The sequence below is a fragment of the Episyrphus balteatus genome, chromosome 2 (assembly GCF_945859705.1).
Source record: "Episyrphus balteatus chromosome 2, idEpiBalt1.1, whole genome shotgun sequence".
NCBI lineage: Eukaryota > Metazoa > Arthropoda > Insecta > Diptera > Syrphidae > Episyrphus > Episyrphus balteatus.
Window position 1 is genome coordinate 15,229,491 of NC_079135.1, and position 24,576 is coordinate 15,254,066.

General features: G+C 29.5%; 1 protein-coding gene across 1 annotated transcript; it reads left to right on the forward strand.

Annotated features, from left to right (window-relative positions):
- The first annotated feature begins 5,582 nt into the window (after positions 1-5,582).
- Positions 5,583-24,482, forward strand: LOC129911678 (GTP-binding protein Rhes). Its single transcript, XM_055989540.1, has 4 exons — positions 5,583-5,970; positions 11,530-11,723; positions 22,959-23,136; positions 23,221-24,482. The coding sequence occupies exons 1-4, from the start codon at positions 5,612-5,614 to the stop codon at positions 23,639-23,641; spliced, it is 1,152 nt and encodes a 383-aa protein (XP_055845515.1). The 5' UTR covers positions 5,583-5,611; the 3' UTR covers positions 23,642-24,482.
- The last annotated feature ends 94 nt before the right edge of the window (positions 24,483-24,576 follow it).

The following is a 24,576-nucleotide window of genomic DNA, read 5'->3' on the forward strand; positions in this document are numbered from 1 at the left end:
TTTTTAGAGAGGTGGTTTGCGGTTAAAAAAAGCATGGAAATTTTAATATGTCGTCAATATTTATATTTTCAAGATTTTTTTTAATTAATTTACACTTAAAATAAAGTTTTGTCTGACGAAAAAAAATAATTCCAGTTAGTATTCAAATTCGCATTAATCTGACTCAAACATGAACATTGGATGTCAGAGTTAATCACTATAAAGTTGACTCATTATGTAAATAATGACTTTGGTACATAGTGATAGGCCGAATATAAAAAAAAATAGCAACACTATATTTCCCCACGAATCGCTAATCAATATTAGTTTTTTTTTTCTTATGAAATTCGAATTCAGGTCTTGTTAGATTAATGGCAATAATAAAATATATTTTTTCAACCAGTTTTTATTTTTTTAAGTGACATCAAATACCTTTTTATATGAGTAAATCAAATTAGCTTGTGGTATATGAGATTTGATATGAAATCCAGTCATACGTCATTTCGAAATTTTAGTTTTATTGATGTGGGTTTGGTAAAAAGTGTGACCATGGTACTTATAAGTGTGACCATTCTTTTTTTTTTTTTTTAATTTTATTTTTTAATTAATGTTTTTAAGGTTTTTTGTTCTTTTCACTATTTTTCATGTGTGGTTTTATTTTAAATTAAAAATTCTGATTTTAAGATAAAACAGCTGAATAAGTGCTAATTCAATGCTAAATTTAAAATATTATATCCAAAAAAAACTAATACCCCAAAATGTCTAGTAGTAAAATATTATGAGATAATAATGACAAATGTTGGATATTAATCTTCAAATCATCGATCACTAAACATCGACCTTAAAAAATATTTGCAATAATTAATAACGCTTAGCTATAAACAAATTTCACACTTTAATTAATAAATGTCTAACAAAACAACACAAAAAACATCTTTGACATTTTTTTTTCAACTGAAATTGAAATTAGTATCCCAAAGTGTTACAAAATAAAATGGCAAGTGTTTTGCATAAATTTAAGTGAAACTTTTGAAAAAAAAACCTACGTAATACCCTTAGGCCACCTGCTGTTAAGAGGGTGAATCATTTTTGATAATGTTTAACGCAATCATAAATTAAAATTAAAATGTTGGGGTTTTATTATGATTTGACAAAACGCACCTTATTTTTAAATTGCTTATTTAACTTAAATTTTTGCAAATGACTGAACAATATTGAAAGAAATTATGTTTACTAAAGCCTAAGAAAAATATTCTTTTTGTTAATTATTTTCCGGTTTTAATATTTTCAAATAATGTTTTTTTTTTTATTTGTTTTACATAATTTCTGAGTTCAGGTTGATAATGTGGTGATTCCCATGAAAATTTATAAAAAAAAGCTACTACTTAATTATAATTTTTGATTTTTTTAGACTTTATTACCTAGTTTATTAAATTTAAGTCAAATTTGAATGTTGAAGATAATAAGTTAATGAAAATATGATATTTTTTGTTGAAAAAAAAAAACAGAAATGGAGTTTTTTAAAATTTGTATCAACAAGACATTGACATGAATTTGACGAGGATTAGATTTAAAGTCCCACGCATTTTTTTATTTCACAAAAGAAAAAATAATGCTTCGAATTTTGATTTCTTCACCATGAAATCACAACTTCATTTGAAATTAAATTAAATGAAGTTGCATGTGCTCTAGCTTAAAACTCATTAAAAACAAACATATAAATAAAAAAAAAAAATAGTTTATGATATAAAGATAATTAGAAGATTTAATTGATAACAAAAAAAAAAAACAAAAGACCACAAAAGACTCAGAACAATACAAGTTCTGCTTAAATTAATTAAAAAGTAATAGATTATGAAGGTAACATTGGAATTCCAGATTCAAAACTAGTAAGTTGGTAGTAAGCAGGCATCACTAAATTAATTAGTGATATCTACTGTGGTTCTATCACAAACTGTGGTTTATACAATAACGTCTGCTATGTCATGACTGTGGTTCATATTTGATACAGTTGTTACAGTTTAATTATAAATGTTCTGTATGAGTAGGGTAAATCACAGTAATTGTATCCACCTCCCCCGAATTTTGTTTTCCATTCGTGAAAATAATAGACGAATAATTGTCAAAGATAGAAAAAAGGCTGATTTTTGGTATATACAGCTTGGTGTTAGGGTGGTTTTATAATCTGTGAAATGTCCTGAAGTTTCCTCTGTCCGCTAGTCCCATTAGAAAGGCTCAAAGGTCACAACATTTTTATTTTAAAAACGGTAGGTTTTAGAAAAAAATTATGTTCCACAAAATGGAAGCTGGGGTTATTTTTTAAAATCAAGAATGTTATGACCTTTAAAAAAGGCATTTGGTAAGAGGGTTGACAAAAAAAAAATTTAAACAAAAAATTAAAGCTTCGAGATGAGGAAGGGGTTAAGTGATATTTTTAAAAATTTTTATTTTTTGCAGAGGATGTCAGTAGTTAAGCAGTTATCTTTATTTATTACACTCTGCAATGTAATAGTGATCAAAAATTATATAAGGGTCTGAGGTTTAATAATATGTTAACCAAATTCGTATATCGTTCGTCTTTGTCTCGCTTAAATCGGTTGAAGTTGTTAAGAAAAAAAAAAAAAAAAGATTTGATATGAAAAAATGATTTTTTCCTTCACTTATTATTTCGCAGCTTCTTTACTAAGTGTACAATTTCAACAAAGATAAGCTTAAAATGTAAGAGAAAAAATACGTTAAATGATAAAAAAGAAAAAAATATCATTATAATAAATTAAAACTTAATATTTTACACGACGTAATTGGTTTTTAATACAGAAAAATAGTAAATTTTATTAAATCTCGATTTTATATCTTAAGTATTAAATTTAAATAATTTTTTGGCGTTGCCTCTTATTTAACATAGAAGGGTTATGATATGAGCCTTCTAATATTTTCATACAAATTCTTTATGTGCATCGTTATAAACACCATTTAAGGATTTGTCATGAAAATTAAATATTCCATCGTAAATATAATTATTTTTTTCATTTTTGATTCTAATGTGGATGTATAAAATTTATATGCAGTTCAAAAAAATGCATACATTTTCTTGTATAAAATTGAACGCTCTACAAAAATGCTTTTATAGAATTGAAAAAAAAACGACGTGAAAAATTAACAAACATAATTTTTAGTCGAAAAAAAAAATTAATTCGAATTTATTGAAAAATTCTAATACGATAGCATTAATAGTTTGACAGTTATACAAAAGGACCTGTGAAACCAAAAAACCAAATAGATAATAAAAAATTCGAAAAGCTTGCCAAATTTTTTAAAAAACCTATTTGAAAAAATTACATTTTATATTTTAAAGTCGAATAAAAAACACCGGCACACAAAAAAAAAAAGTGTCATGAACCAGAAACCAGACCTATCTTTCTATATGTTTTTGGGCACGCTGAATCCGAATTTTAAGTCCGTTTGGCCCCATCACCCTCCAGTTTTGAGCTGTGAGTGCATTTTGTTTGAATTTTTATGACTTTTTTGGAGTTTTTTTGCATTTTTCTCAAAACTGAAGGGTGACCGGGCAAAACGGACTTGAAAATCGGATTCAGCGGTCCCAAAAACATATAGAAAGATAGGTCTGCTTCCTGGAACTTGAAACTTTTTTTTTGTGTGCCGGGTATGACAGCGACATGTCGCGACAGTGCTAGCACACAAAAAAAAAAGTTGTATGAACCAGAAACCAGACCTATCTATCTATATGTTTTGGGACCGCTGAATCCGAATTTTAAGTCCGTTTTGCCCGGTCACCCTCCAGTTTTGAGAAAAGTGTAAAAAAGACCCCAAAAACTACCTTTTTTTGAGTTTTTTGCATATTACTCAAAACTGGAGGGTGACAGGGCTAAACGGACTTGAAATTAGGATTCAGCGGTCCCAAAAACATATAGAAAGATGGGTCTGGTTTCTGGTTCATGACACTTTTTTTTTTGTGTGCCGGTGAAATTAATAAATATCCAACAATATTTTCGATATAACTATGAACTAAAAAATTTTTTTTTATTCAGTCTAGTATCTATACTATATGAAACGTCCATGCAAAATTTCATGAGTCTGCCACATATTTTCGAAGAATAATTGGTAATATTCTTACTCTTGCTCTCCTATATTGAATACTACGAACGATGTAAATTTCATGCTTTTATAACAAAACGCACAATCGACCTCATAGATAGAATGTCAAGGAATTGTTAGAAAACAAATGGTGATTTAATATAGAAAATAAAAATGATTTCTTTTATGTAAACATAACTTAGTTCAAATGAAAAATCGATCGATTTTCGGGTCACTGTGGTGTATGTGTAATCTTTTTTTTTCTCTAAAAAACTTAAGCAATAACGTAATTCACCACTGACCAAACAATATCGATAACTAAGTCTTATGATAATTTTCTAAACTTTTGTATGACCTATCCTAATATAGAAAAAAAGGATACCAAAAAAGAAATAATCCAACCATGTTCATAAATATATTTAAGCAGCAAAGAGGAACAACCAACACTAACAAGAAATTTGCATAAAATGATCGATTATAAGAAATATGTCAAATGTTTTTCTTACTCGTAGGTGTTGATTCTCCTACTCAATTTATTCTCTTCTAAGAATCATCATCACTTTTGAACCTTAATTGAATCCTTGACATTTTCCAAAAACATCATTTCAAACTCGAAAATGTCAAAGTATCAAATCGCACAAAGATCTCGTGTAAATCATTTAATCTTGTACAAAAAAAAAAAAAAAAACACTCAAACCAAAAAATAAACGCCCTAATTTCAAACAAACAACAATAACATTACATTCAAATCCAAAATTCACCTACATCAATCCATCTTTTTATATCTAACACAACATTGTTTGCCATGTCATAAATATTAATTAATATCCATTTAATGTCTTTTTCAGATTTGCGCTGACAACGAAAAAAAAAAACACACACACACACAAAATCCTCATCAGTTCCTACGTAAAGAATTCCCATTAACTCGAACAAAAGTTCAATATTTCTAAAAAAAAAAAAAAAACCCTGTGAACAAGCGCGGCCTAGAGAACTCACTTCTTCAATTATTCACATTCAATTAGAATTCGAACGAAAAAATTTCAATTACACAAACGATTTCTGCTGCTTCACTAATCGATTCACTAATTGAAATCAGGATTCTTCGTTCGTTTGATGCGAGTATAAACCTGGTATACCTCAATTCTACTCTGACAGCCCATTTCCAAGCGCTTAGACAGAAAATATCGCAAAACTAATATTATTGAACGAAAACTTCCACCACCAAACCACCACCATCGTTACGTTAGACGTATAGAAGAAGGATCATGATTATTGGATGATTCACCTACAAATAATCACATTGCCGTCACACCAATAACCCATACACCGCCACCATCACCAAACTCATTACACTGCATCATCATCATCACCTGGAAACTGCATTCAACAGTCCTTGCGCTGAGATAAAGGAGGCTCTTCTTTAAGCCTCCTTACCGTAACTGTATACCAGATCCTAGAGTAAACACATACACAAACACAAAAAAGGACTAAAAGGATACAAAAAAAATTTTTCAAAAAAAAAAAATCGATTTTCATGTCACGAATTGACCATCGACCTGGCAATGTCTGCAGCAGCACTCCAATGTCAAATAATACATTCTGGTGTCGAACAAAGGACCATTTTATAAATATAGCTAGCCGAATCGGGACCTGCAAAATGGAATGTTCCACTCGATTGAACAAGTGTGGCACCTGGTTTTGTTCTCGCACTAATAATAACAATAACAACAACAATATGACATTCAACAGTGGAAACAACGAGCTAAATGGAGCGAAACCCATTCCGTTTACGAGTGAAATAGTTCAGGGGCCCGGCCCCAGTCCGGGTAGTTCGGGTTCGTGTGATGATAGCGAGCCACCAGCAAAGAATTGCTATCGACTTGTAATGTTGGGGTAAGTAAAACTTATGTATAACAAAAAAAGTAGAAAAAAAAAAAATAAAATAAAAGAGGGTTTAATTTTTGTTTTCTATTAATCATTCATGTGGAAGACAGTGGCACAGTGGGGTTGGCAAGAAAAAAAAAGCAACAAAAACTCATTTTGTTTTTTTTTTTTTTTTTAAATAAACAAATAAAACTCTATATTTCCGTAGAAATAGTGTTTAGGAAAAGGTAGCGATTGCCCCTAATTACTTTTTTTGAATAAGTCTTTTTTAACGTAAAAATTCATAAAACACAAATTTGTAAAAAGAGTTTTGATTATTGTTCCTACCTTCGGGTTCGATGATAAAAGTTATCATTATAATAAATAATTCAGTAAAATTGTTTCAGCAGGTACAAGGAGTTATTATTTTATAAATTTATAAAAAAATTTTTTTCCTAAGAAAATTAACGGAAAGTTCCTAAATCTTTCCTGAAAAGTTTTTAAGGTGAAAATTGGTTGGTATTTATTGAAATTCATTTTTTTATTTATTGGATTTTGATCTTATGTTGCTTGTTTTTAAGGTCCGTTCGCAATGATTAATCAATAATAAAACTAGGCAAATTCAAAATCCATGTTTTTGACTGAAAATAGTTAAAAATAGTTAAATTAAAAAAAGAGGTTGTCTGTAAAGCCGGTTTACGGACGATGATTTTACGTGATAACGTCGTAAGAAAACAGGTTGTGGCTTTTAAATTGAGTCAATTGAAGCGTTTATTTATTTCAAACAATCATAATTTACAAGAAAAAGCTAAAAAAAATTACCTTTTTTCTTTTCTCATTATATTAATTTTTTTATTTTAAAGCTTACAAAAAAAATTATACCATTAAAAAGCCAAATGTTTCTTCTAAATAATAAAAAACATTTTTGAATTTTTACAATGCGCAAAAAGTATTAAAATAATTTATTAAAAACAATCATTTCTTATGAAAAAAGAGAAAAAATCATTTCCATCACCCAAAAATTCATTTTTTTGATATAACACCCTATAATAAATTTTATACCACCTGAAAGCTTATTGCTTTAGCTCAAAAAAAATTTATATATCGATCATGTCTATTAGACATCTACAAAAAGAGGTAGAATTTTTTGAACTCGATCAATTTTCATAAAAAAAGCAAAAAAAAACATATAATTTTATGTTCTCACGCTATTGAATCAATTTTTTTTAGACAACCTATACAAAATTGTATACCATGTAAAAGCTTATAATTTCACCTTTCATATGACGTTTCAATCTTATTTTTGCGATGCCTAGAAATAAAGTTAGAATTTTTTAAAACCAACCATGTCGAAATTCCAAACTGATCAACAGATCTCCACAGGTGTTTTGAGGTATTTCGCAAGTTTTTTAATTTAACATTGTGTAGCTTGTAGTGAATGTACAGTTATGTGTGATATACCAAATGAAAGGTAACATCATCAGAATGCTCAATAAAGTTAAATCAAATTTGTATTTGCTTTAGATCAAAACATAGAACCTGTTGAATAATAAAACTTTATTTTACCGTTATCTCAAAATTGTGACTACAAAATTGATTAAAATTGATTGACAAATATTGTCCTGTCTATTGTCTATAAATACAATATAAATTTCATTTATTTATCTGTTGAAAAAAAAAGATAAAAATAAAAAACGGTTAAAAAAGGTCAAAAAAACTTGGGACAAAAAAACTTGTTTTTCCTGTTATTCGGTCAAAAACCATTTTGAAATACCAAGTTTTTGCACATGTATGCGCACAGTCATAGACTACATGTTATATAAGCTTAAGATTTTTTGTATGCTACAAAAAATTTTAAAAAAAATAAAAACTCACCCAAAAATACCCCAAAATAAGTAGGTGTTTTTCAAAAATTCATACTTCAAAACGCAGAGACTTAAAAAAAATCCATAGCAGAACCCTAACTTTTTTTTATTATCTTTCGAATGACGTTTTTAAAATTGTCAAAAAAAAAAATTCCCCTACCTATAATCACTACTTTGTAAAAGGTCTACCTCATGTTTCAGTTTTAGAAAACCATTAATAGCTTATTTTCCAAATTTTTTAGAATTTTTTCAATACCATTGTCAGTCTTCCAATAAATTTATCTATTGATTAAAAAAAATTCAACACTTTACATTGTCGCGTTTAGAAAATAGCCAATTTTTGAAATTTTGTTTTACCAGTATTTACCCTATTAAAACATTGAATTTTTAAAATCCTTCAAATTTATTTAACTTTAGGTTATTATCTTCCAAATAAGCTATAAAAGCTTTTTGTATCTCTAATAGTTTATTTTTAATTTTGAATTGAAATTTTTGCTCCACTGCGAAAGTGAGAGAGTGGAACGTTAGAAAATGGCGTAACTTTTTTGTTTGTGTCTGCCATGGTTCATCGATTTATAAGACGTTATCACGTCAAAAAAATTAAAAAATTAGATATCACTAAATTTGTTGCATTTTATTTTTGTTTAAAAAATTGTGAATAGATTTTTATGTATTTATATAAATGATTAATAAAAATAATAAGAATAAATTCTGCTAGATTATGATTATAGATTTTTAGTTGTCATATAATGAAAATAGAAAAGTTCATTTTTTTCATAAACGGCTCTAAGTCTAAACATTTTCATCAAAACTGAAGGTGAAACTTTTGTGCTAAAAAAATACTTTTTGGACCATTTATGAACGGTAACTGCTATTAGCGGTAAAGCAATTTTTTAAAAGTCTAAATTTCGCTCAAATGTTCAAACCGATTTTAACTCACAGTACACATAAAAAGGTAATATATTCCGAACTGACATTGGTCGCCAGATTGTCAAAATATGACACTTTGGCGACCAATGTCAGCTACCGAATTCTTAATTGTTTAAAATACCGACGAAAAACGCACAAAAACCGATAAACCACGCACACCACTAATTTTTAAACAATTATTTACCATTTTCCTCAATGAAACACGAAGAAAATTTGTTATTTTTCAATTTATAATATTTTTAAATGACATTTTATAAATTAAAACAAAAACAAATTTCCTGTTTACTGCGATTGAAATATAAAAATTAAAGGCCGACCTGACAGATTGGTGCCCATTTTTGACAAACAAATTTTGACAACGTTCGGAATATATTACCTTATTATGTGTACTGTGATTTTAACTAACTTATTGTTACAGAAACGTCTAAGTTTCAATTCAAATTAAAAGATAATGAAAATAATTTTTTATTTTTATCTATAATCAGTAGCAAATACGTTTAGGTATGCAGTCGAGCATTTCATTTTCAAAACTTCTGAAGAAGTTTTCACTTCAAAAAAACGTTTTTTTGCATTTTCTAACTATAATATTTCAAAAACGGGAGCTGATTAGTTTTTTCTGACTTCGGATTCGAGTTCAACACACCGAAAACCTTGTAAACCAGTGTTATTTTTAAGCTCTTCTTGATTTCACCATTCGCAACTTTTGCGCGCTATTACGATTTAAAATTCGAAAAAAAAACAGTTTTTCGACCCATCTTTAACACTTTTTAAATTATTATAAGGCTTAATTCACAATTTCGAAAATTTTGGGAAAAATTGCCAACTTTGGAAGCGATGCATTTCAAGACTTGTTGAACCAATGAAGCTGGCTGGCAGTTGCCTTTGAATTATAGTTAGTTTGATCCATTTGAGAATCAATACAACAAAAAACTATCTAAGTTTTTCGAAGTCCACGGAACCACGGATAAACCCATAATTTTTGCAATGGTAACGTTCAACAAGCCTACAAAACCTAACGCTAACTTCTATTAGTGTCAGTATATCTCTACTTGAAATCGTCAAACTTGTTTGAAAAATTTTAAGTTGTTTATTTTTGATGTAATAATTGATAACTTTTCCTAATTTTGCTCTACTGTAAGTCATACTCATACACCTACATCAGTTGAATTCCCTCCCCTCCCAAACACTTTCATATTTCAATGCAAATAAATATTTTCCGACAAAACTGTCCCTTGTGATCTCTTGAACTTTATTTCTGAAATCACAATCAATTCGAATTCCTGTTATTCAATTTTTGAAAAAACTCAATTTAAAAAATGTATAACGAAGTACAGATTTGACATTCTAATAAAAAAAAAACTGACGAATTCCCAAAAGCAACTCAAACTTTTACCCTATATGAAAAGGTTTCAAATTGAAAGGATGACTATTATAAATGAACACTATTTGATAGTATGACAAGTTAACTGTTAAATAAACATAAAAATGAATGAATATCAACCTTCTAATAGAAATGTCACTCAAAAAATAATAATACAAAAGGAAACTACTCGTCGTACACATAATAAAGACCTTATCCATGTTAACTGTCTTTTCACTTGAGTCTTGTTCTTGAGTACCTATATAAAATGTTACTTTCTAGCATCGTCAGTTTGACATATTCTACCTACCTACCTACAATTTAATTTCTTGTTTCAGTTTGAAGCAACAGTTTCTCTGTGAGAATACTATAAAAAGTCCTTCAACCAGGGAAAAGCTGAACAGAACAGAACATCAATCGTATATTATGTAGTTTTTGTTGAATTAAAGTCAAGTGTCGTCCTCTTTAACTCTCTTCTTCGGATGATGTCTGTCATTCAATGTCATTTCATCATCTTGTCTATCAGATGTCTCCTCTGTATGTGTCGTATCCTAATTTTTCTTCTTCTTTTTTCTTTCATTTTCATTCAATTGAATTAAATGGAGAAAAAAAAATCTCGAAGAAACTTAATTAAAGCGTGAAAATGATTGAGATATTATATATCTCTCCAGTCACTTTCAGTCCTTTGTGCATTGTTCTCTGAAGTTTCCATCCATCCGGGGTTTTTTTTTCTCTCTCAAATTCTGTTTTCCCAAAAAAAAAAAAAAAATTCTTTTATTAAAGTGAATGATTTAATTTTGCATGTCCTTTGGGTTTTATGGGTTTGGTCGAATTATGCTTTATTAAGGACAAAAAGAAGGGGGAAAAGAAAGAAAGATAAAAAAAGATGCTTCGAGTTATGGGAAGGAATTTGTCTTAAAGATGAACGAAATTTTATATTTTTTTTGCTCTTATGACGTCGTCGTCCTTTTTCCTTAAAAGTGCCAAAATTATGTTATTTTTTTTTTTCATTTCAATATCAACTCAAAATTCACGACATAAATTTTAAGTCTTTTTGGAGATGAAAAATAAACAAAAAAAATTACAAAACATTTTGATTACACAAAAGACCAAAAGGATATTATTTTTATTGTGGTTCTTAGTCTTGTTTGATGCATTTTTTTATGTCGCTCCCAGGAGCCAATAAAATATACAAAAACGCTAATAATGGTTTATAATTATATTTTTAAAAGTCATTAAGGTAATTAAAATCCCGTCAGGCTTTAAGACTTCTAAATTAAACAAGATTATTAACCTTAGGGTGTTATTTCATTTTTTTTTTTTTTGGCAAATTATTTAAGGCTAAAACCATTTGGTTAATTATACAGCTCATAGGTATTCATTACATTTTTACAACTTTTTTCTCTCTTTTCTCTTCTCACCTTTTTTGTATAGATCCGCTCGAGTTGGTAAAACATCTTTAGTTTCACGATTTCTTGGTGGCAAATTTGAGGAATCCTACACACCGACCATTGAAGATTTTCACAGGAAATTATATCGGATACGAAGTGAGGTTCATCAGTTGGATATTCTTGACACTTCGGGTAACCATCCATTTCCGGCAATGAGAAGACTATCATTTCTTACCGGTAAGTTTTAGCGAAAAGAAAAAGAAAAAAACCTCTATGAATATGGAAATTTTATGTAAAAAGTTGAACAAGAAAGAAGAAAAAAAAAAAAAATTGTTTGCTTAAGAAGATGAACATAAGAAAGTTTGCATAAACTTTTTTACTTGCTCTATAGGGCAAGTATTGGTTTCGTGTAGAAAAAAAAAATCGAGGTTTTAATCAAAACCAACATTACGATGATGGAGAAGATCAAAAAAGTGGTTTTCGTCATGCCGTCCGTCGGTCTGTGCGTGTGTGCGTCTGTGCGTCTGTGCGTCCATCTGTACATCGAGCTAGGGCCTAAACGGGTGGATGGATTTGCTTGAAACTTGGTACAGATGATTTTTACGTAATTCCCTAGGTCCGTTTTTTTTATTTTTTTAATATCTCCAATTTAACGCATATCTCCCATATAACGTTTTCGAGGTATTTCAAATTTCTCGAAAACGGCTCTAACGATTTCATTTAAATTTGGTGTGCGCAGTACTCTTATTGATTCCAACAAAACTGCGTTTTTAGTTTTTCTCAAAAAATGCCAAGAGCGGAAATATGGCGTTGCCGTTTTTCAAAAATTGACATGTTTTTTAAGTTCATATATTTCATCAAATCATAAGTAAATTTTTTCAAAATTTACAGACATCATAGGTATTGAAGTGTAAAATGTAAAAAAAAATTAAAAAAAAAAAGTTTTTCAAAAAATTTTTAAAAAATTGAATTTTTTTAACTTTCTATTTTTTTTTTTGTTTTTATTTTTTTTTCTTCACAAAATCTTAAATTTCCAATAAATATTTAAAATAAAGATGCTTTGAACTACAAGAGCAAGTACGTGCGACCCAGTCGTGCATTTTATTTTTTGTTGTTGTCCATTTTTTTCGTAAACAGAGGATTTAATTGTAATTAGGAAGGAAATTAAGTCATAAAACACAAAGTTTGCTGAGTCGTTTTTTTCTTTTCTTGTCCATCATAGAAAATAAACAAACTTACCCAAACAAAATTACTTTAAGCTTGAAATAGGTAATGAGGAACTAACTATAAAATTAAAATCCAGTTTTTAAAAGGACAATCCTGTAAGGATACATTAGTGTGGATGGTTATCAACTACTTGTTTGATTTAGTTTTGCAAAATTCAGTTGAAGATTATTTAAAGCAGTCCATTATTAAGTTTGATATTAAAATTTCCTAAGAATTCTTAGTCCTCTTGCAGTCAGAAATCACTGCGTTTATTTTTTCGAAAAAGCTGAAACACTTAGAACTTTAAAGACCATTAATTTTTAAAATTTGTCAACAATGTATGTTTTTTAAATTTTTGGCATTAAACGTGTAAAAAGCGATTTTTGAAAAAGTCTGAAAAAATGACTTTTTTTACCAAGCTAAATCTCTAAAATTATAACAATTAAAAATCTGAAAAATTTTCACATGATAGCTACACTTATTAAATTTGAGTCTGTAAAGTTTTAAATTTTTTGAACGAATGGTTTGGCTGGAATTTAAAATTGATCGAACAAGGTCCAAGAAACCCCAAGTTATTCCCATAAGAAACTTCAACCGCTTGGCGGCACAGGTTAGAATTAAGTTAGAGACTTGAAACTTGGAAAATATTTTTTTTAGTTTATTTCCAACCATATAAGATCCTAGGAGCATAGAAATTCTTATTATTTTAAAATAATGAACACCCTATTGTGCACCTTGCAATTCACATCATGAAAAGCCACATTTTCTATTTACGAAAAAATAGCATAGATTCCGCAGTTTTGGTCAAATTCAATAAAAAAAATACGCCAATTTGTGCCTAAATATATATTCTTTCAGAATATAACCTTACTTTATTTTTTTGTTTGTTTTATTTTGCAAAAAAAATTGGGTAAAGTTGAAAAAATTGGGAAAAAAATCACTTTTTCAAGATTTGTGGGATAAAAACCTACACTTAATTTGTTTAAACAATAGACTTATATACATCATTCAAAAGGTCTGGAAATCCTCTTTCCAAAAACATATAACATATTGAGAGTTGTTAGAAAAATGACTGAAATATTGATAGATTACATCGTAAGGTCTGTAAAAATGGTTTTTTGTAAATAAAAAAAAAATGGAGGGTTCCAAAAATATAACAAAAATATTTTTATGCATTATTCGACCATACGAACAGCCTACACTATGTTATTTCTCGGGTGTATTTTCAGTGTCGCACCGTGTTATTTATCACTTATAATATCACTTATCATTTATCACTTATTACCTATCACTTATCACATATCATGTATATCACATATCACATCACTTATCACTTATTACTTATCACCAAAGTCTCGAAACAAGTTTCAATTTACAAATATGAGTTCACAGTGAACAAGCCTATGTTAAGCAATAATTATAAATTTATTTATTTTCAGATTTTTGAAAAAAATATTTTTAAAAATTTTCTTCAAATTCATCGAACGAGATATCAAAAGAAAGGTCTTTTTAAGCTTTATTCATATATGAAACAGAAGAGATTTTTCGTGATCTCTTTGCTAAGTTATATTATTTCATTTATATAAACGGGTTTCGTTACTAACATAATTTCTCGTGAGGCCCTGGTATCCGTTGGGTGTTGCGGGTCACTGCCTCGGCTGCCCTCTCAGTATGTTCGGCCCTTTTTATCACTTACCACTAATCACTTTTTACTCTTCATTTTGAAATAATCAAATTATCACTTTTCACTTAGGTATAATTTATTACTTGCCACTTGTTACTTGTCATTCGAGTGCAATTTCTAAATTTGTTACTTGTCAGTTTTTATTTGTCATTATTTGTCACCTGTCATTCGTTACTTTGCAATTTTTAATTTGTCACTTATCACTTTCAACTTTTGCTCGATTATTTTAACTTTCTTTTTTTGGAATTTATGTATGGTTTTCATGATACAAAATACTTATCCAAAATGTCGCTCTGAATAGCAAGGTTATGTTGAAATAGAACAACATAATTTTTAACTGTTGGGTCGAAATCATTGCAACCATCCATTAGATTAATTCGCCGAAAATTAAATTCTAATTGCACATGATGAAATTTAAATATTTTATATGTACATAGATATTCCATTATGTACCTATTTTGAAATATTTCGAAATGGATAAACCATTATTCAAGATTTTAGGAAATCGTCATTATCGTTTAACAAAAAAATATACGAAAAATTGCTTTCCAAGAATATTTTAGCTTCTACATAATATCGTATATTCTCATTCACAGCTCCTTATCTTTTTTTATTTGTTATTTTTGATATCAAAAAACCACATTTGGGTTGGTGTTCTTTTTTTTTTTGCGTGAAGAATAAAATTCAGATAAACCATTTTATTTGAGCAATGAAAAATCCACTCAAGAAAAAAAAATCTCATTAAAAATCCTTTAGTCAACGTAATTACGTTTGTAATTATCTCTTCATATATGCGGTTAAACTCCAGACATCGTCGCACAGTAGGGCACCTTGTATGTGAGACCGAAAAAAAACTCAATTAAGACTAAACTACTTAACCAATTTTAATGAAATTTGCAGGAAAGGTAGCCAATAGCAAGACAAACCTACACTAATGACCACCCATTGCCACGTCCACTCAGAAAAAAAAAAATATATTAAAAAATCTGAAAACAAGTTTTTGCAGCTGTAAATAACTTACTTCCAATCACTTTTTTACTAGAAAAATCTAATTCTTTTAAGTTCATTTGAACACCGTTTAAATTTTACATAAATAAAAAAAAAAAATAAAAAAATTTTCAAAAAAGGAAAAATATACAAAAACGGTAGGTAGGTATGACATTTTTTTCAAAATTTAACTTTTTTGAAAACTTTTTTTTCCTTGGTTAATTCTAAAATTTAAACGGCTACCAAACCCAAACTTTTCCATCAATTAGCGGAACATTCCATCATAACTTTCTCTCTTTTTTTGGAGACAAGTGGAACTTAAGATAAGAGATCCTTCAAATAACCAGTTTTACTGTATTCCGATGTCAAAAAAGTGGCTTACCAAAATACATTAAGAAAGATTTGTCTGACGAAAATAACTGATTATTTTTTTTTTGCTTTATTTTTTTTTTTTTTTGCTTTTTTAGATGATTTTTTCAGATTGAAATTGCTATAAAAACCAAATACGGACGTCTTCGGGTGAGATTTTTTTTTGAAAACTATTGCTGAGATTTAACACTATCTAACGAAACCTATCCGCCAACAGAGGCAAGCAGAGGAAGTACACTACTAGAAAAAATTAAGGGATCAAAAAAAAATTCCAAATTTTTGGGCAAATTTCAACAGGCCGTAACTTCGAAAGAAATGGTCGTACAAGAAATCGATAAAGAAGGAAATTGTAGCTCCAAGTATCTAGTTTTTGGATTAGAACTTTAAAAATTTTTAACCTCCGCGGTTTTTGAGTAATCGTACAAAAACCAGCAACAAAAAAATTTTCAAAAAGCAATGGCTAGCCGTTAAGGAGAATTCATTCAAGTTCTTGAAACCCACCTTTAACTTTCTGTGCGATCATTGGTTGCTGAGATATCGATAACACTGGTCAACAAAATTAAACTTTTTTTTTGTTACAGAAACCAAGGTATACTTTTCTATAGGATTTTGGTGTGCTGAGCTCAAATCCGAAGTCAAAAAAATTCTACCACATCACGTTTTTGAGATAATCCCGTTAGAAAATCGAAAATGCCGCTTTTTTACCAGTTTTCGAGATTTTTTCTTAGCTTTTGGTTATTTGTTTTAAATAAATTTGTAACGGTTTCTAATAGAACTAAATCTTGTCTTTCAAAATCCGTTTGAATCTTTTAAAAATCTCTTATCTTCTTTGAGAAATCTGAAATTGAAATCAACGTGTTTGGTATATCTCATATTTATTTGCTTTTAATAGTATATCTCAAAATGTTCTTTGCCAATCGCTTTCAAATTTTGACACAACGTTTCATTTACATTCCAGTAAGTTCTTATCTTGTTTTTAACAAGAAAAAAATTATATTTTTCTCACTAGTAATTATTTAGTATAAGTATCTGACACGGTCACGCTTTGATGTATTTCACTGCTATTAACCACCTTCGCAAATTTAAAAACTTGCAAGATTCTAAATGGAACGTTGTGTCAAAATTTGAAAGCGATTGGCAAAGAACTTTTCGAGATTCGCAATTAAAAGTAAATAAACATGAGATATACCAAACACGTTGATTTCAATTTCAGATTTCTCAAAGAAGATAAGAGATTTTTAAAAGATTCAAACGGATTTTGAAAGACAAGATTTAGTTCTATTAGAAACCGTTACAAATTTATTTAAAACAAATAACCAAATGCTAAGAAAAAATCTCGAAAACTGGTAAAAAAGCGGCATTTTCGATTTTCTAACGGGATTATCTCAAAAACGTGATGTGGTAGAATTTTTCTGACTTCGGATTCAAGCTCAGCACCCAAAAAACCTATAGAAAAGTATATCTTGGTGTCTGTAACAAAAACCTTGTTGACCAGTGTAATCAAACACAAAGGATTTTTTTCCATTTGAAGACCGATATCTCGGCGAGAAGTGGACGTATCGAGGTGTTCAAAAAACCAAATTAAAGCTAAATGAACAAAGTATCCGATCCTTATAGTATTTAAGCTTTTCAACGCCTGTAGACCAAAAAAAAAACTAAAAATTTTGAAAATTTTTTTGTTGCTGGTTTTTGTACGATTACTCAAAAACCGCGGAGGTTAAAAATTTTTAAAGTTCTAATCCAAAAACTAGATACTTGGAGCTACAATTTCCTTCTTTATCGATTTCTTGTACGACCATTTCTTTCGAAGTTACGGCCTGTTGAAATTTGCCCAAAAATTTGGAATTTTTTTTTGATCCCTTAATTTTTTCCAGTAGTGTAGTTAAAACCTTATGTGAACTTAAAAAGTCACTAAACTCGAATGTTTCTTTGTCAAATAAATCGTATTCAATTCTTTTTCGCTAAACTAATGTACCATATTGTTTGTCAATTTATTTTAAGCCTATTTCCAAAAAGAGTTGGTTAAAACCTCGAAATTATACGGTAAATGGATCATTTTAAAAATACTTGTATTTTTATCAGTTTTAACTATTTTTCAACTTTGAGCAATAATCTCCAGGCCCACAACTTTTTTTTTGAAAAACAACTAAATTTACTGTTAGAAACACGTGCAGTATCAAAATAAATCGTACTTCCGAAAAAATGGTTTTTTTTCCGCCTTTTCCCCACTGTGCGTCGTGTCGTCATTAGCTACATTACGAGTAAGCTTTTCACATACAAAGGACCTTTTCTTATTCCGTGTTTTATATGGCAGTAACATTATTTCTAAACCATAAAATAAGATTATTATTTATACATTCTGACTACAGTTGCACTCATAAGTAGCTACGTAAGTATCCATGCAATAAAAATGAAAAGCTGAAAATTAGGGGTATTTTTTTTTTCTCTTGTTAAATTGAAAATAATAGCAAATAATAATTTTTATATGAAAAGTCTGTGTGTGTTTGGCGAACTTGGAGAGATTAAAAATGGTCTTGTTTGGCGTAATGTGGAATTCAGTCTGATTATGAGCTTTTTTATATTTGTTTGAGTAAGAACATAAAATTATTTTTAAGTAAGTACTCAATTTATCGTAACGCACCAGACAAGAAAAAGAACGTTGAATTATGTTATGAGAAGGGGAATTGGATTAAGCGTAGAATGTCGGAGTTCGTATAGCTTTCTACAACGAGGGTAAATATTTTGCTTAGCCAAAATTAGTAATCGTGCAGCCCGAGTGCATGAATTCAAGACTAAAAACACGTTAAGCGATTGACCTTTAATGTTAGAGCGATATACTTTGCATTAAAGCAGGAATCGAAAATTTTTAAGGAAGCCAACACAGAAGTCATCTAGGTTTTACTATGCCACCACAACAAAAACACTGGTAATATATATTCTGGTTCTGTGACCACTTTTCCATTCATTGTTTAAAAGGTTTTCCATACAAATTGCTTAGAATGTTAAAGTTTCTTATAGCATTCATGAATCAAAAATTTTAATTTATTTTTTTTTTAATATTTTTCTAGAAAATGTAAAAAAGGATTACAAATTGTTTTAAAACTACAAAAACACCTTTTTGAATGGTTTTAATCTTCAAACTGAGTATACCATTTAGTTTTTAGTTCAACAAAGAATTTTTAGATTATTTTTTTTTCGAAAATTGTAGGATCTCTTTCATTTAAGTTAGTTTTTTTTTTTTTAATAAAAAACAAAATTGGTTTAGGTACTATTCTGAAAAAAATATTATTCGACACATAAGAAAATTATATAAAATAATTTATTTATCAGTCCGTTATCGAAAAATTGGTTTTTCAAAAAAAAAAAAAAAAAAAAAAAAAAAATTGATTCAAAACTGAAGGTTTTGAAAATTTAAAGACATTACGGCAACTTAGACGCTTTTTTATAAAAACTTTCATTGAAATCGATAAGTCGTTTATGGGGAAGTCACACAGATAAAAAAGGCACCTTAAAATAAGATTATCACAACAAAAACATTACTGTTAAAAAAAGAGCCAAGTTCACCTATGTTGAAATTATGCTGACACAAAAAGTACTGAGATGTAAAAGTGTACCAAGTTCTAAGGTTTGGGTTCAAATTCGTATCAATAAAATTTTGATTGTTCTCTTGACAATTTTTCTTTTAATTACCGATTTTTAAAGTTATTTCAAAAATTGCCAAGTAAACAATCAAAATTTTATTGATACGAATTTGAACCCAAACTTTAGAGCTTGGTACACTTTTACATCTCAGAACTTTTTGTGTCAGCATAATTTCAACATAGGTGAACTTGGCTCTTTTTTTAACAGTAATGTTTTTGTTGTGATTTCACTTCTTTTTGCAAGGTATGGCTGTAGAATTGAAAATATCTATATTTGATGAAAATTCAGTGAAAATGGGCGGTTGCCACGCCCCTGGCTGAAATTCTCAAACTTTAAATTTTTTCCTTTGTATAAACTACCAGCTCTACCATTCTACCAAATTTCAATAATCTACGATAATCAGAAAGGCTCTATAATATTTTATTAAAAATCAGCGGAAATGGGCGGTTGCCACACCCCCTGGCTGAAATTCTCTTACTTAAAATTTTTTCCTTTGTGTAACTACCAGCTCTACCATTCTACCAAATTTTAAGATTCTACGATAATCAGAAGTGCTCTATAATATTTGATGAAAATTCAGCGGAAATGGGCGGATGCCACGCCCCCTGAATAGAAAATCTCAAATTTTCGATTTTTCCCTTTGTATACACCACAAGTCCTATCACCGTGTAAAATTTCAAGCTTCTACGTTTACGGGAAGTTCTCCATAATTTTGATGATCTGTCAGTGAGTGAGTGAGTGAGTCAGTCAGTCAGTTACGGTTTTTGCGATTTTTGAAGCCCTATATCTCAGAAACTACTCATCGGAAGAGGCTGAAATTTTGTGAGGAGTTTGGTTTGGACCAGTTCAACAAATGTAGCGAGTTTGAAATTTCTAGCATCTCTGGTGTGGAAGTTAGAGGGGGGTCGAAAATGGCCTGAGTTCTTTCCTGTAAATAAGGGTGTAGTGCTAAAGTTGCTAGAGAACTTGGCTGGGCACTACCGTGCCCCTTGATACTCGCTTTAAATCACATCTTCTTAAAACAGAACCATTTCCGCTTAAAGTTAGTGGAATCCGCTTAGATTTTGTTAAATTTAAGGTGAATCTTATTTAATTTAAATATGAACTTTCGTCTTAAAGAACCGACAAAAAATAAAATTTTAAAAATTTCCGTCGCTGCAGTTAATCAAACTTATTTCCAACAATGAGATAGGCTGATGATAAAGCACTCGACCAACTACAGTAAAAAATGTATAGGTACATCGGATCCAGTAAAAAGGGGTAAATTTGTAAGTTTGTCCAGCCCTGGAAATCGAGCTTAAAATTGTTCAGTCAAATTCAGTGTTGTGCGGGTTTTTTACATCGAGTTTTTACATGTAAAAAACTCAATGTAAATAATTTGAAAATTACATGTAAAAAACTCACTAATGTAAAAAATGGTAAAAAATTAAATTTCTTGAGAAAGTCAAAACAAAAAAATTACATGATTGGATCTTTTATGTTTTTCTTTCAACTATTAAGAACGATAAACGATGATTACTAAGTTAATTTCATCAAATTTGGTCATCATATATGTAAATTCAGAGGTAATGCTTGATTTCGTTTGCTGTTCAATTTTAAATACATGTGAATTAATTTCCTCGATCTTTCATATGTTAATGGACTTGCGCCAAATTAATGACTTTGGAAATATTTTTTAATTAATTATAAACCGTTTATTAGAATTCAATGCCGTAAAATAAAGTGTTCTATTCAAAATGTGTTATATACTTCGAATGACAACCTGTCAAAATGAATGAATTTTAAGTTATTTACCGTTTTTTTTTTTACCGTTTTATACCATTTTTTACGTTTTTTTTACATTTCTTACACATTATTTACCATTTTTTAAGATTTTTTACACAAAAAAAGTAAAATTGCCCTATCAAGTTCTCCTTCTTACATTTATGCCATTTAAGTGAAGCCAAAAATTATTCGTAATTTATACAAAGTTAAACATTTTAAACTACACGTTTTATACTCAGAGAGGGTGGTAAGCAATTAAATAATTATATTATCAATTTTATTCAGCACTTCTGATGACCGTATGATTTTCAATGCTAAATCTGAAAGAAACTCTTGTCCCATTTATGAAAAGAGCTTGAAAATTCGATCTACTTGGAGGAAATTTTCGAAAATGTATTACAGTCGACAACCTCTAAGTCGAACTTTCACGGACTCGAAAATCGGTTCGAGTTAGAGGGAAATTCGAGTTAGAGGGATTTTTTAAATATTTTTTCTACAAAATTGTTCATTAAAAATGGTGAAAAAGTTCAACTTAGAGGGAGTCGACTGTGTTTTTTTTCGAAAATCTATTTAAAAAAAAGAAAATAGATTTAAAATTTGTTTTTTGAATGCAAAAAGCTGATGAAGAGATATTGCTATTGGACTGTAAGAAAAAAAAAAGTTTTGTATAGAAATATCTCTGGAACCAAACTTCGAAGAAACTTTGGGTTTGCAATTATGAATTAGAGATTAAAATGACCTTCCTTTTGATATCTTACTCGATGAATTTGGATATCTTACTCGATGAATTTGGATAAAATTTTTTAAAAAGCATTTTTTTCGGGAAGGGGTAAACCTTGATTTTTTCTCAAAAAAAAAAAAAAACAATATTTTTTTTAACCGAAATGCATTAGCCCGTTCTCTGTGAACTCATATCTGTAAACCAAAACTTGTTTCGAGACGTTGGTCAACAGATATTTGCCTCCGAGTGTAAGAAAAAATATATTTGGGTGTAAATAACTCAGCAACCAGACCTCAAAAAAACTTTTGGTTTTCAGTTATGAATAGAACCTAAGAAACCCTTTCTTTTGATATCTCCCTCGATGAATTTGGGAGAAATTTTTAAAAATGCATTTTTTTCGGCAAGGGGTTAACCTTGATTTTTTCTCGAAAATCCAAAAAAAAAAAAATATAATTTTTGTCATTTAAATGCATATGCCTGTTCACTGTGAACTCATATTTGTAAACCAAAACTTGTTTCGAGACTTTGGTTCTCAAATATCTGCCTCCGAATGTTTGAAAAAATATTTTTGGATTTAGATGCAAATAACTCAGCAACAAAACCTCAAAGAAACTTTTGATTTTCAGTTATGAATAGATGTTAAAAAGACCTTTCTTTTGAGACCTCACTCGATGAAATTTGGAGGAATGTTTTTTTAGAATGCATTTTTTATCGACAAGGGTTTCCTTTCTATGTAACTGGTGCATTAATTAAATTCAATAAAAAATCTGTTAAAGAATAAATTCCCAAATACCGCATATTAATTTTTTTTTGAAAATTCAATCATTGTTCGTTTTTTTGGCCGGAAAAAAAAACTCAGACTTCCAAAAAGATTACAAAGCAAACAAAACAAAAATATTTTCTTGGAAACATAATAAATTGCTTATTTCCCTTTGGACTATAAACACAAAAGACGACCAGACAAAAGATTGAAAAGCTCTCTTTTACATTTTATTTTATAAAAAATAAACAATCCACAAAAAATAAAAAAACTTCCAAACAACTACAACTGACAATAATATTGTTTGTCTTTCTTTTTTTTTTTTATTTTTTACCACAGGCGATATCTTTGTTCTCGTATTCAGTATGGACTCAAGAGAATCCTTTGAAGAGGTCGTCCGGTTGCGAGAACAAATACTCGAGACCAAATGGAGTGCACAGTCTGGCGGACGATCGAAAAAGAACCTCCCCAAAGTACCAATGGTTATAGCTGGTAACAAATGTGAACGAGATATGAAGTAAGTTTGCTTTTTTCTTTTCAAAAAAACATCAACAATCATTATAAAACACAAATATCATCTCATTTATTTTGTACAAAACAGAACCGTTCAGACTGAAGAAGTAATGGCTTATTGTGCGGGTCAGGATGCTTGTTGTGTATTTGTCGAGTGTTCAGCCAAAAAGAACATACGGGTCGATGATATGTTTTACGAATTATTTCTGGCGGCAAATCTACCACTGGAAATGGCTCCCAACCATCATAAACGTGTGAGTACAGCCTTTGGATCACCATGCACCCTGCCACCACCACACACCGCCTCGAATCGATCCAAAAAGTGCACTCTGTCAATTAAACGACGGCTGAGTGATGCTTGTGGCGTAGTGGCGCCCAACGTGAGGCGTCCCAGCATTCGTACAGATTTGATGATAATGCGCAGCAAGACATGCTCTTTGGGTGAGGGTGTGGGATCAGATGCAGCCGGTTTCATGGGCAGAAATACGACTGGTTGTGTATTGCAATAATTTGGATATATAAATTCGACTAAGAGAAACAAAAAATTGTACTAGATTTAAAATGTAAATTTTTTTAATTGCGCTTTAAAAGAGTGTAGGTTAGAAAAGAAAAAAATCCTTAAAGGAAGTTCTTTTCTTCTAAAAAAAAAAAGTTGATCTAATAATTTACTACTATTTTAAGCTTCATTCTCATTCTTATTTTGCTTTTAAAATACGTTTGTTTGACGTAAGTTGAATATTCGCCAGATTGTACGGTCAGTCATTTCCGGTTTGTGTATTACCATAACTAACTCTCTCCATCTTTTATAGTTCATTTGCATACGTTCAAGCTTAGTGTAACATCTTTTCCAACAATTTATTATTATATCTCTTCTTCTCTTGTTAGAAGGATATTCTCTGGAAAAAATAAGGTTTCTATCCATCGTGACTTTTTTTAAACTTTTTTTTTTGTTTTGTAAAAGTAATTTTAGGTTTATTTTCCTTTTCCTCTTTGGTGTACGAAGGACACCACATCGAGAGAGTGATTTACATTTTTCCACGTAAAATTTTGTTTGTGGGGGGTAGAACTTAAAAAAAATGAAATATCATTCACATCACACCTTTTTCGCGCTGTTTGTATAACTTTGTGGAATTATGTAGGAAGGTAGAGAGTATTAATTTTATTAAGGTTATGGAGAGAAGTAGCATTTTGCTAAATCAGCATAGTCTTCGATATAACGAAAGGGGAAAATTTATTATTTTACACATAAAAAAGGGACGAGAGAGCGAATTTACATAAATAAATGTGAACAGGATGGTTTAGCGGCTTAATAGAATTTTCGTTTTTTTTTTTGGCTGGGTAAATATTTTCAAGGACACATGATTGGGAGATTATAATGATTTTTTTTTTTTATTTATTTATAGAAGACTAAATTGAGATTTTGAAATGAAAGTGAATTGAGTGT

What these genes read in the sequence shown, in the direction of transcription:
- LOC129911678 (XM_055989540.1), top strand. Translation starts at nt 5,612, where the DNA reads ATGTCACGAATTGACCATCGACCTGGCAATGTCTGCAGCAGCACTCCA. An exon ending in TATCGACTTGTAATGTTGGG is followed by an intron (nt 5,971 to 11,529) that starts GTAAGTAAAACT and finishes TTTTTTGTATAG; the next exon opens with ATCCGCTCGAGTTGGTAAAA. An exon ending in AAGACTATCATTTCTTACCG is followed by an intron (nt 11,724 to 22,958) that starts GTAAGTTTTAGC and finishes TTTTTACCACAG; the next exon opens with GCGATATCTTTGTTCTCGTA.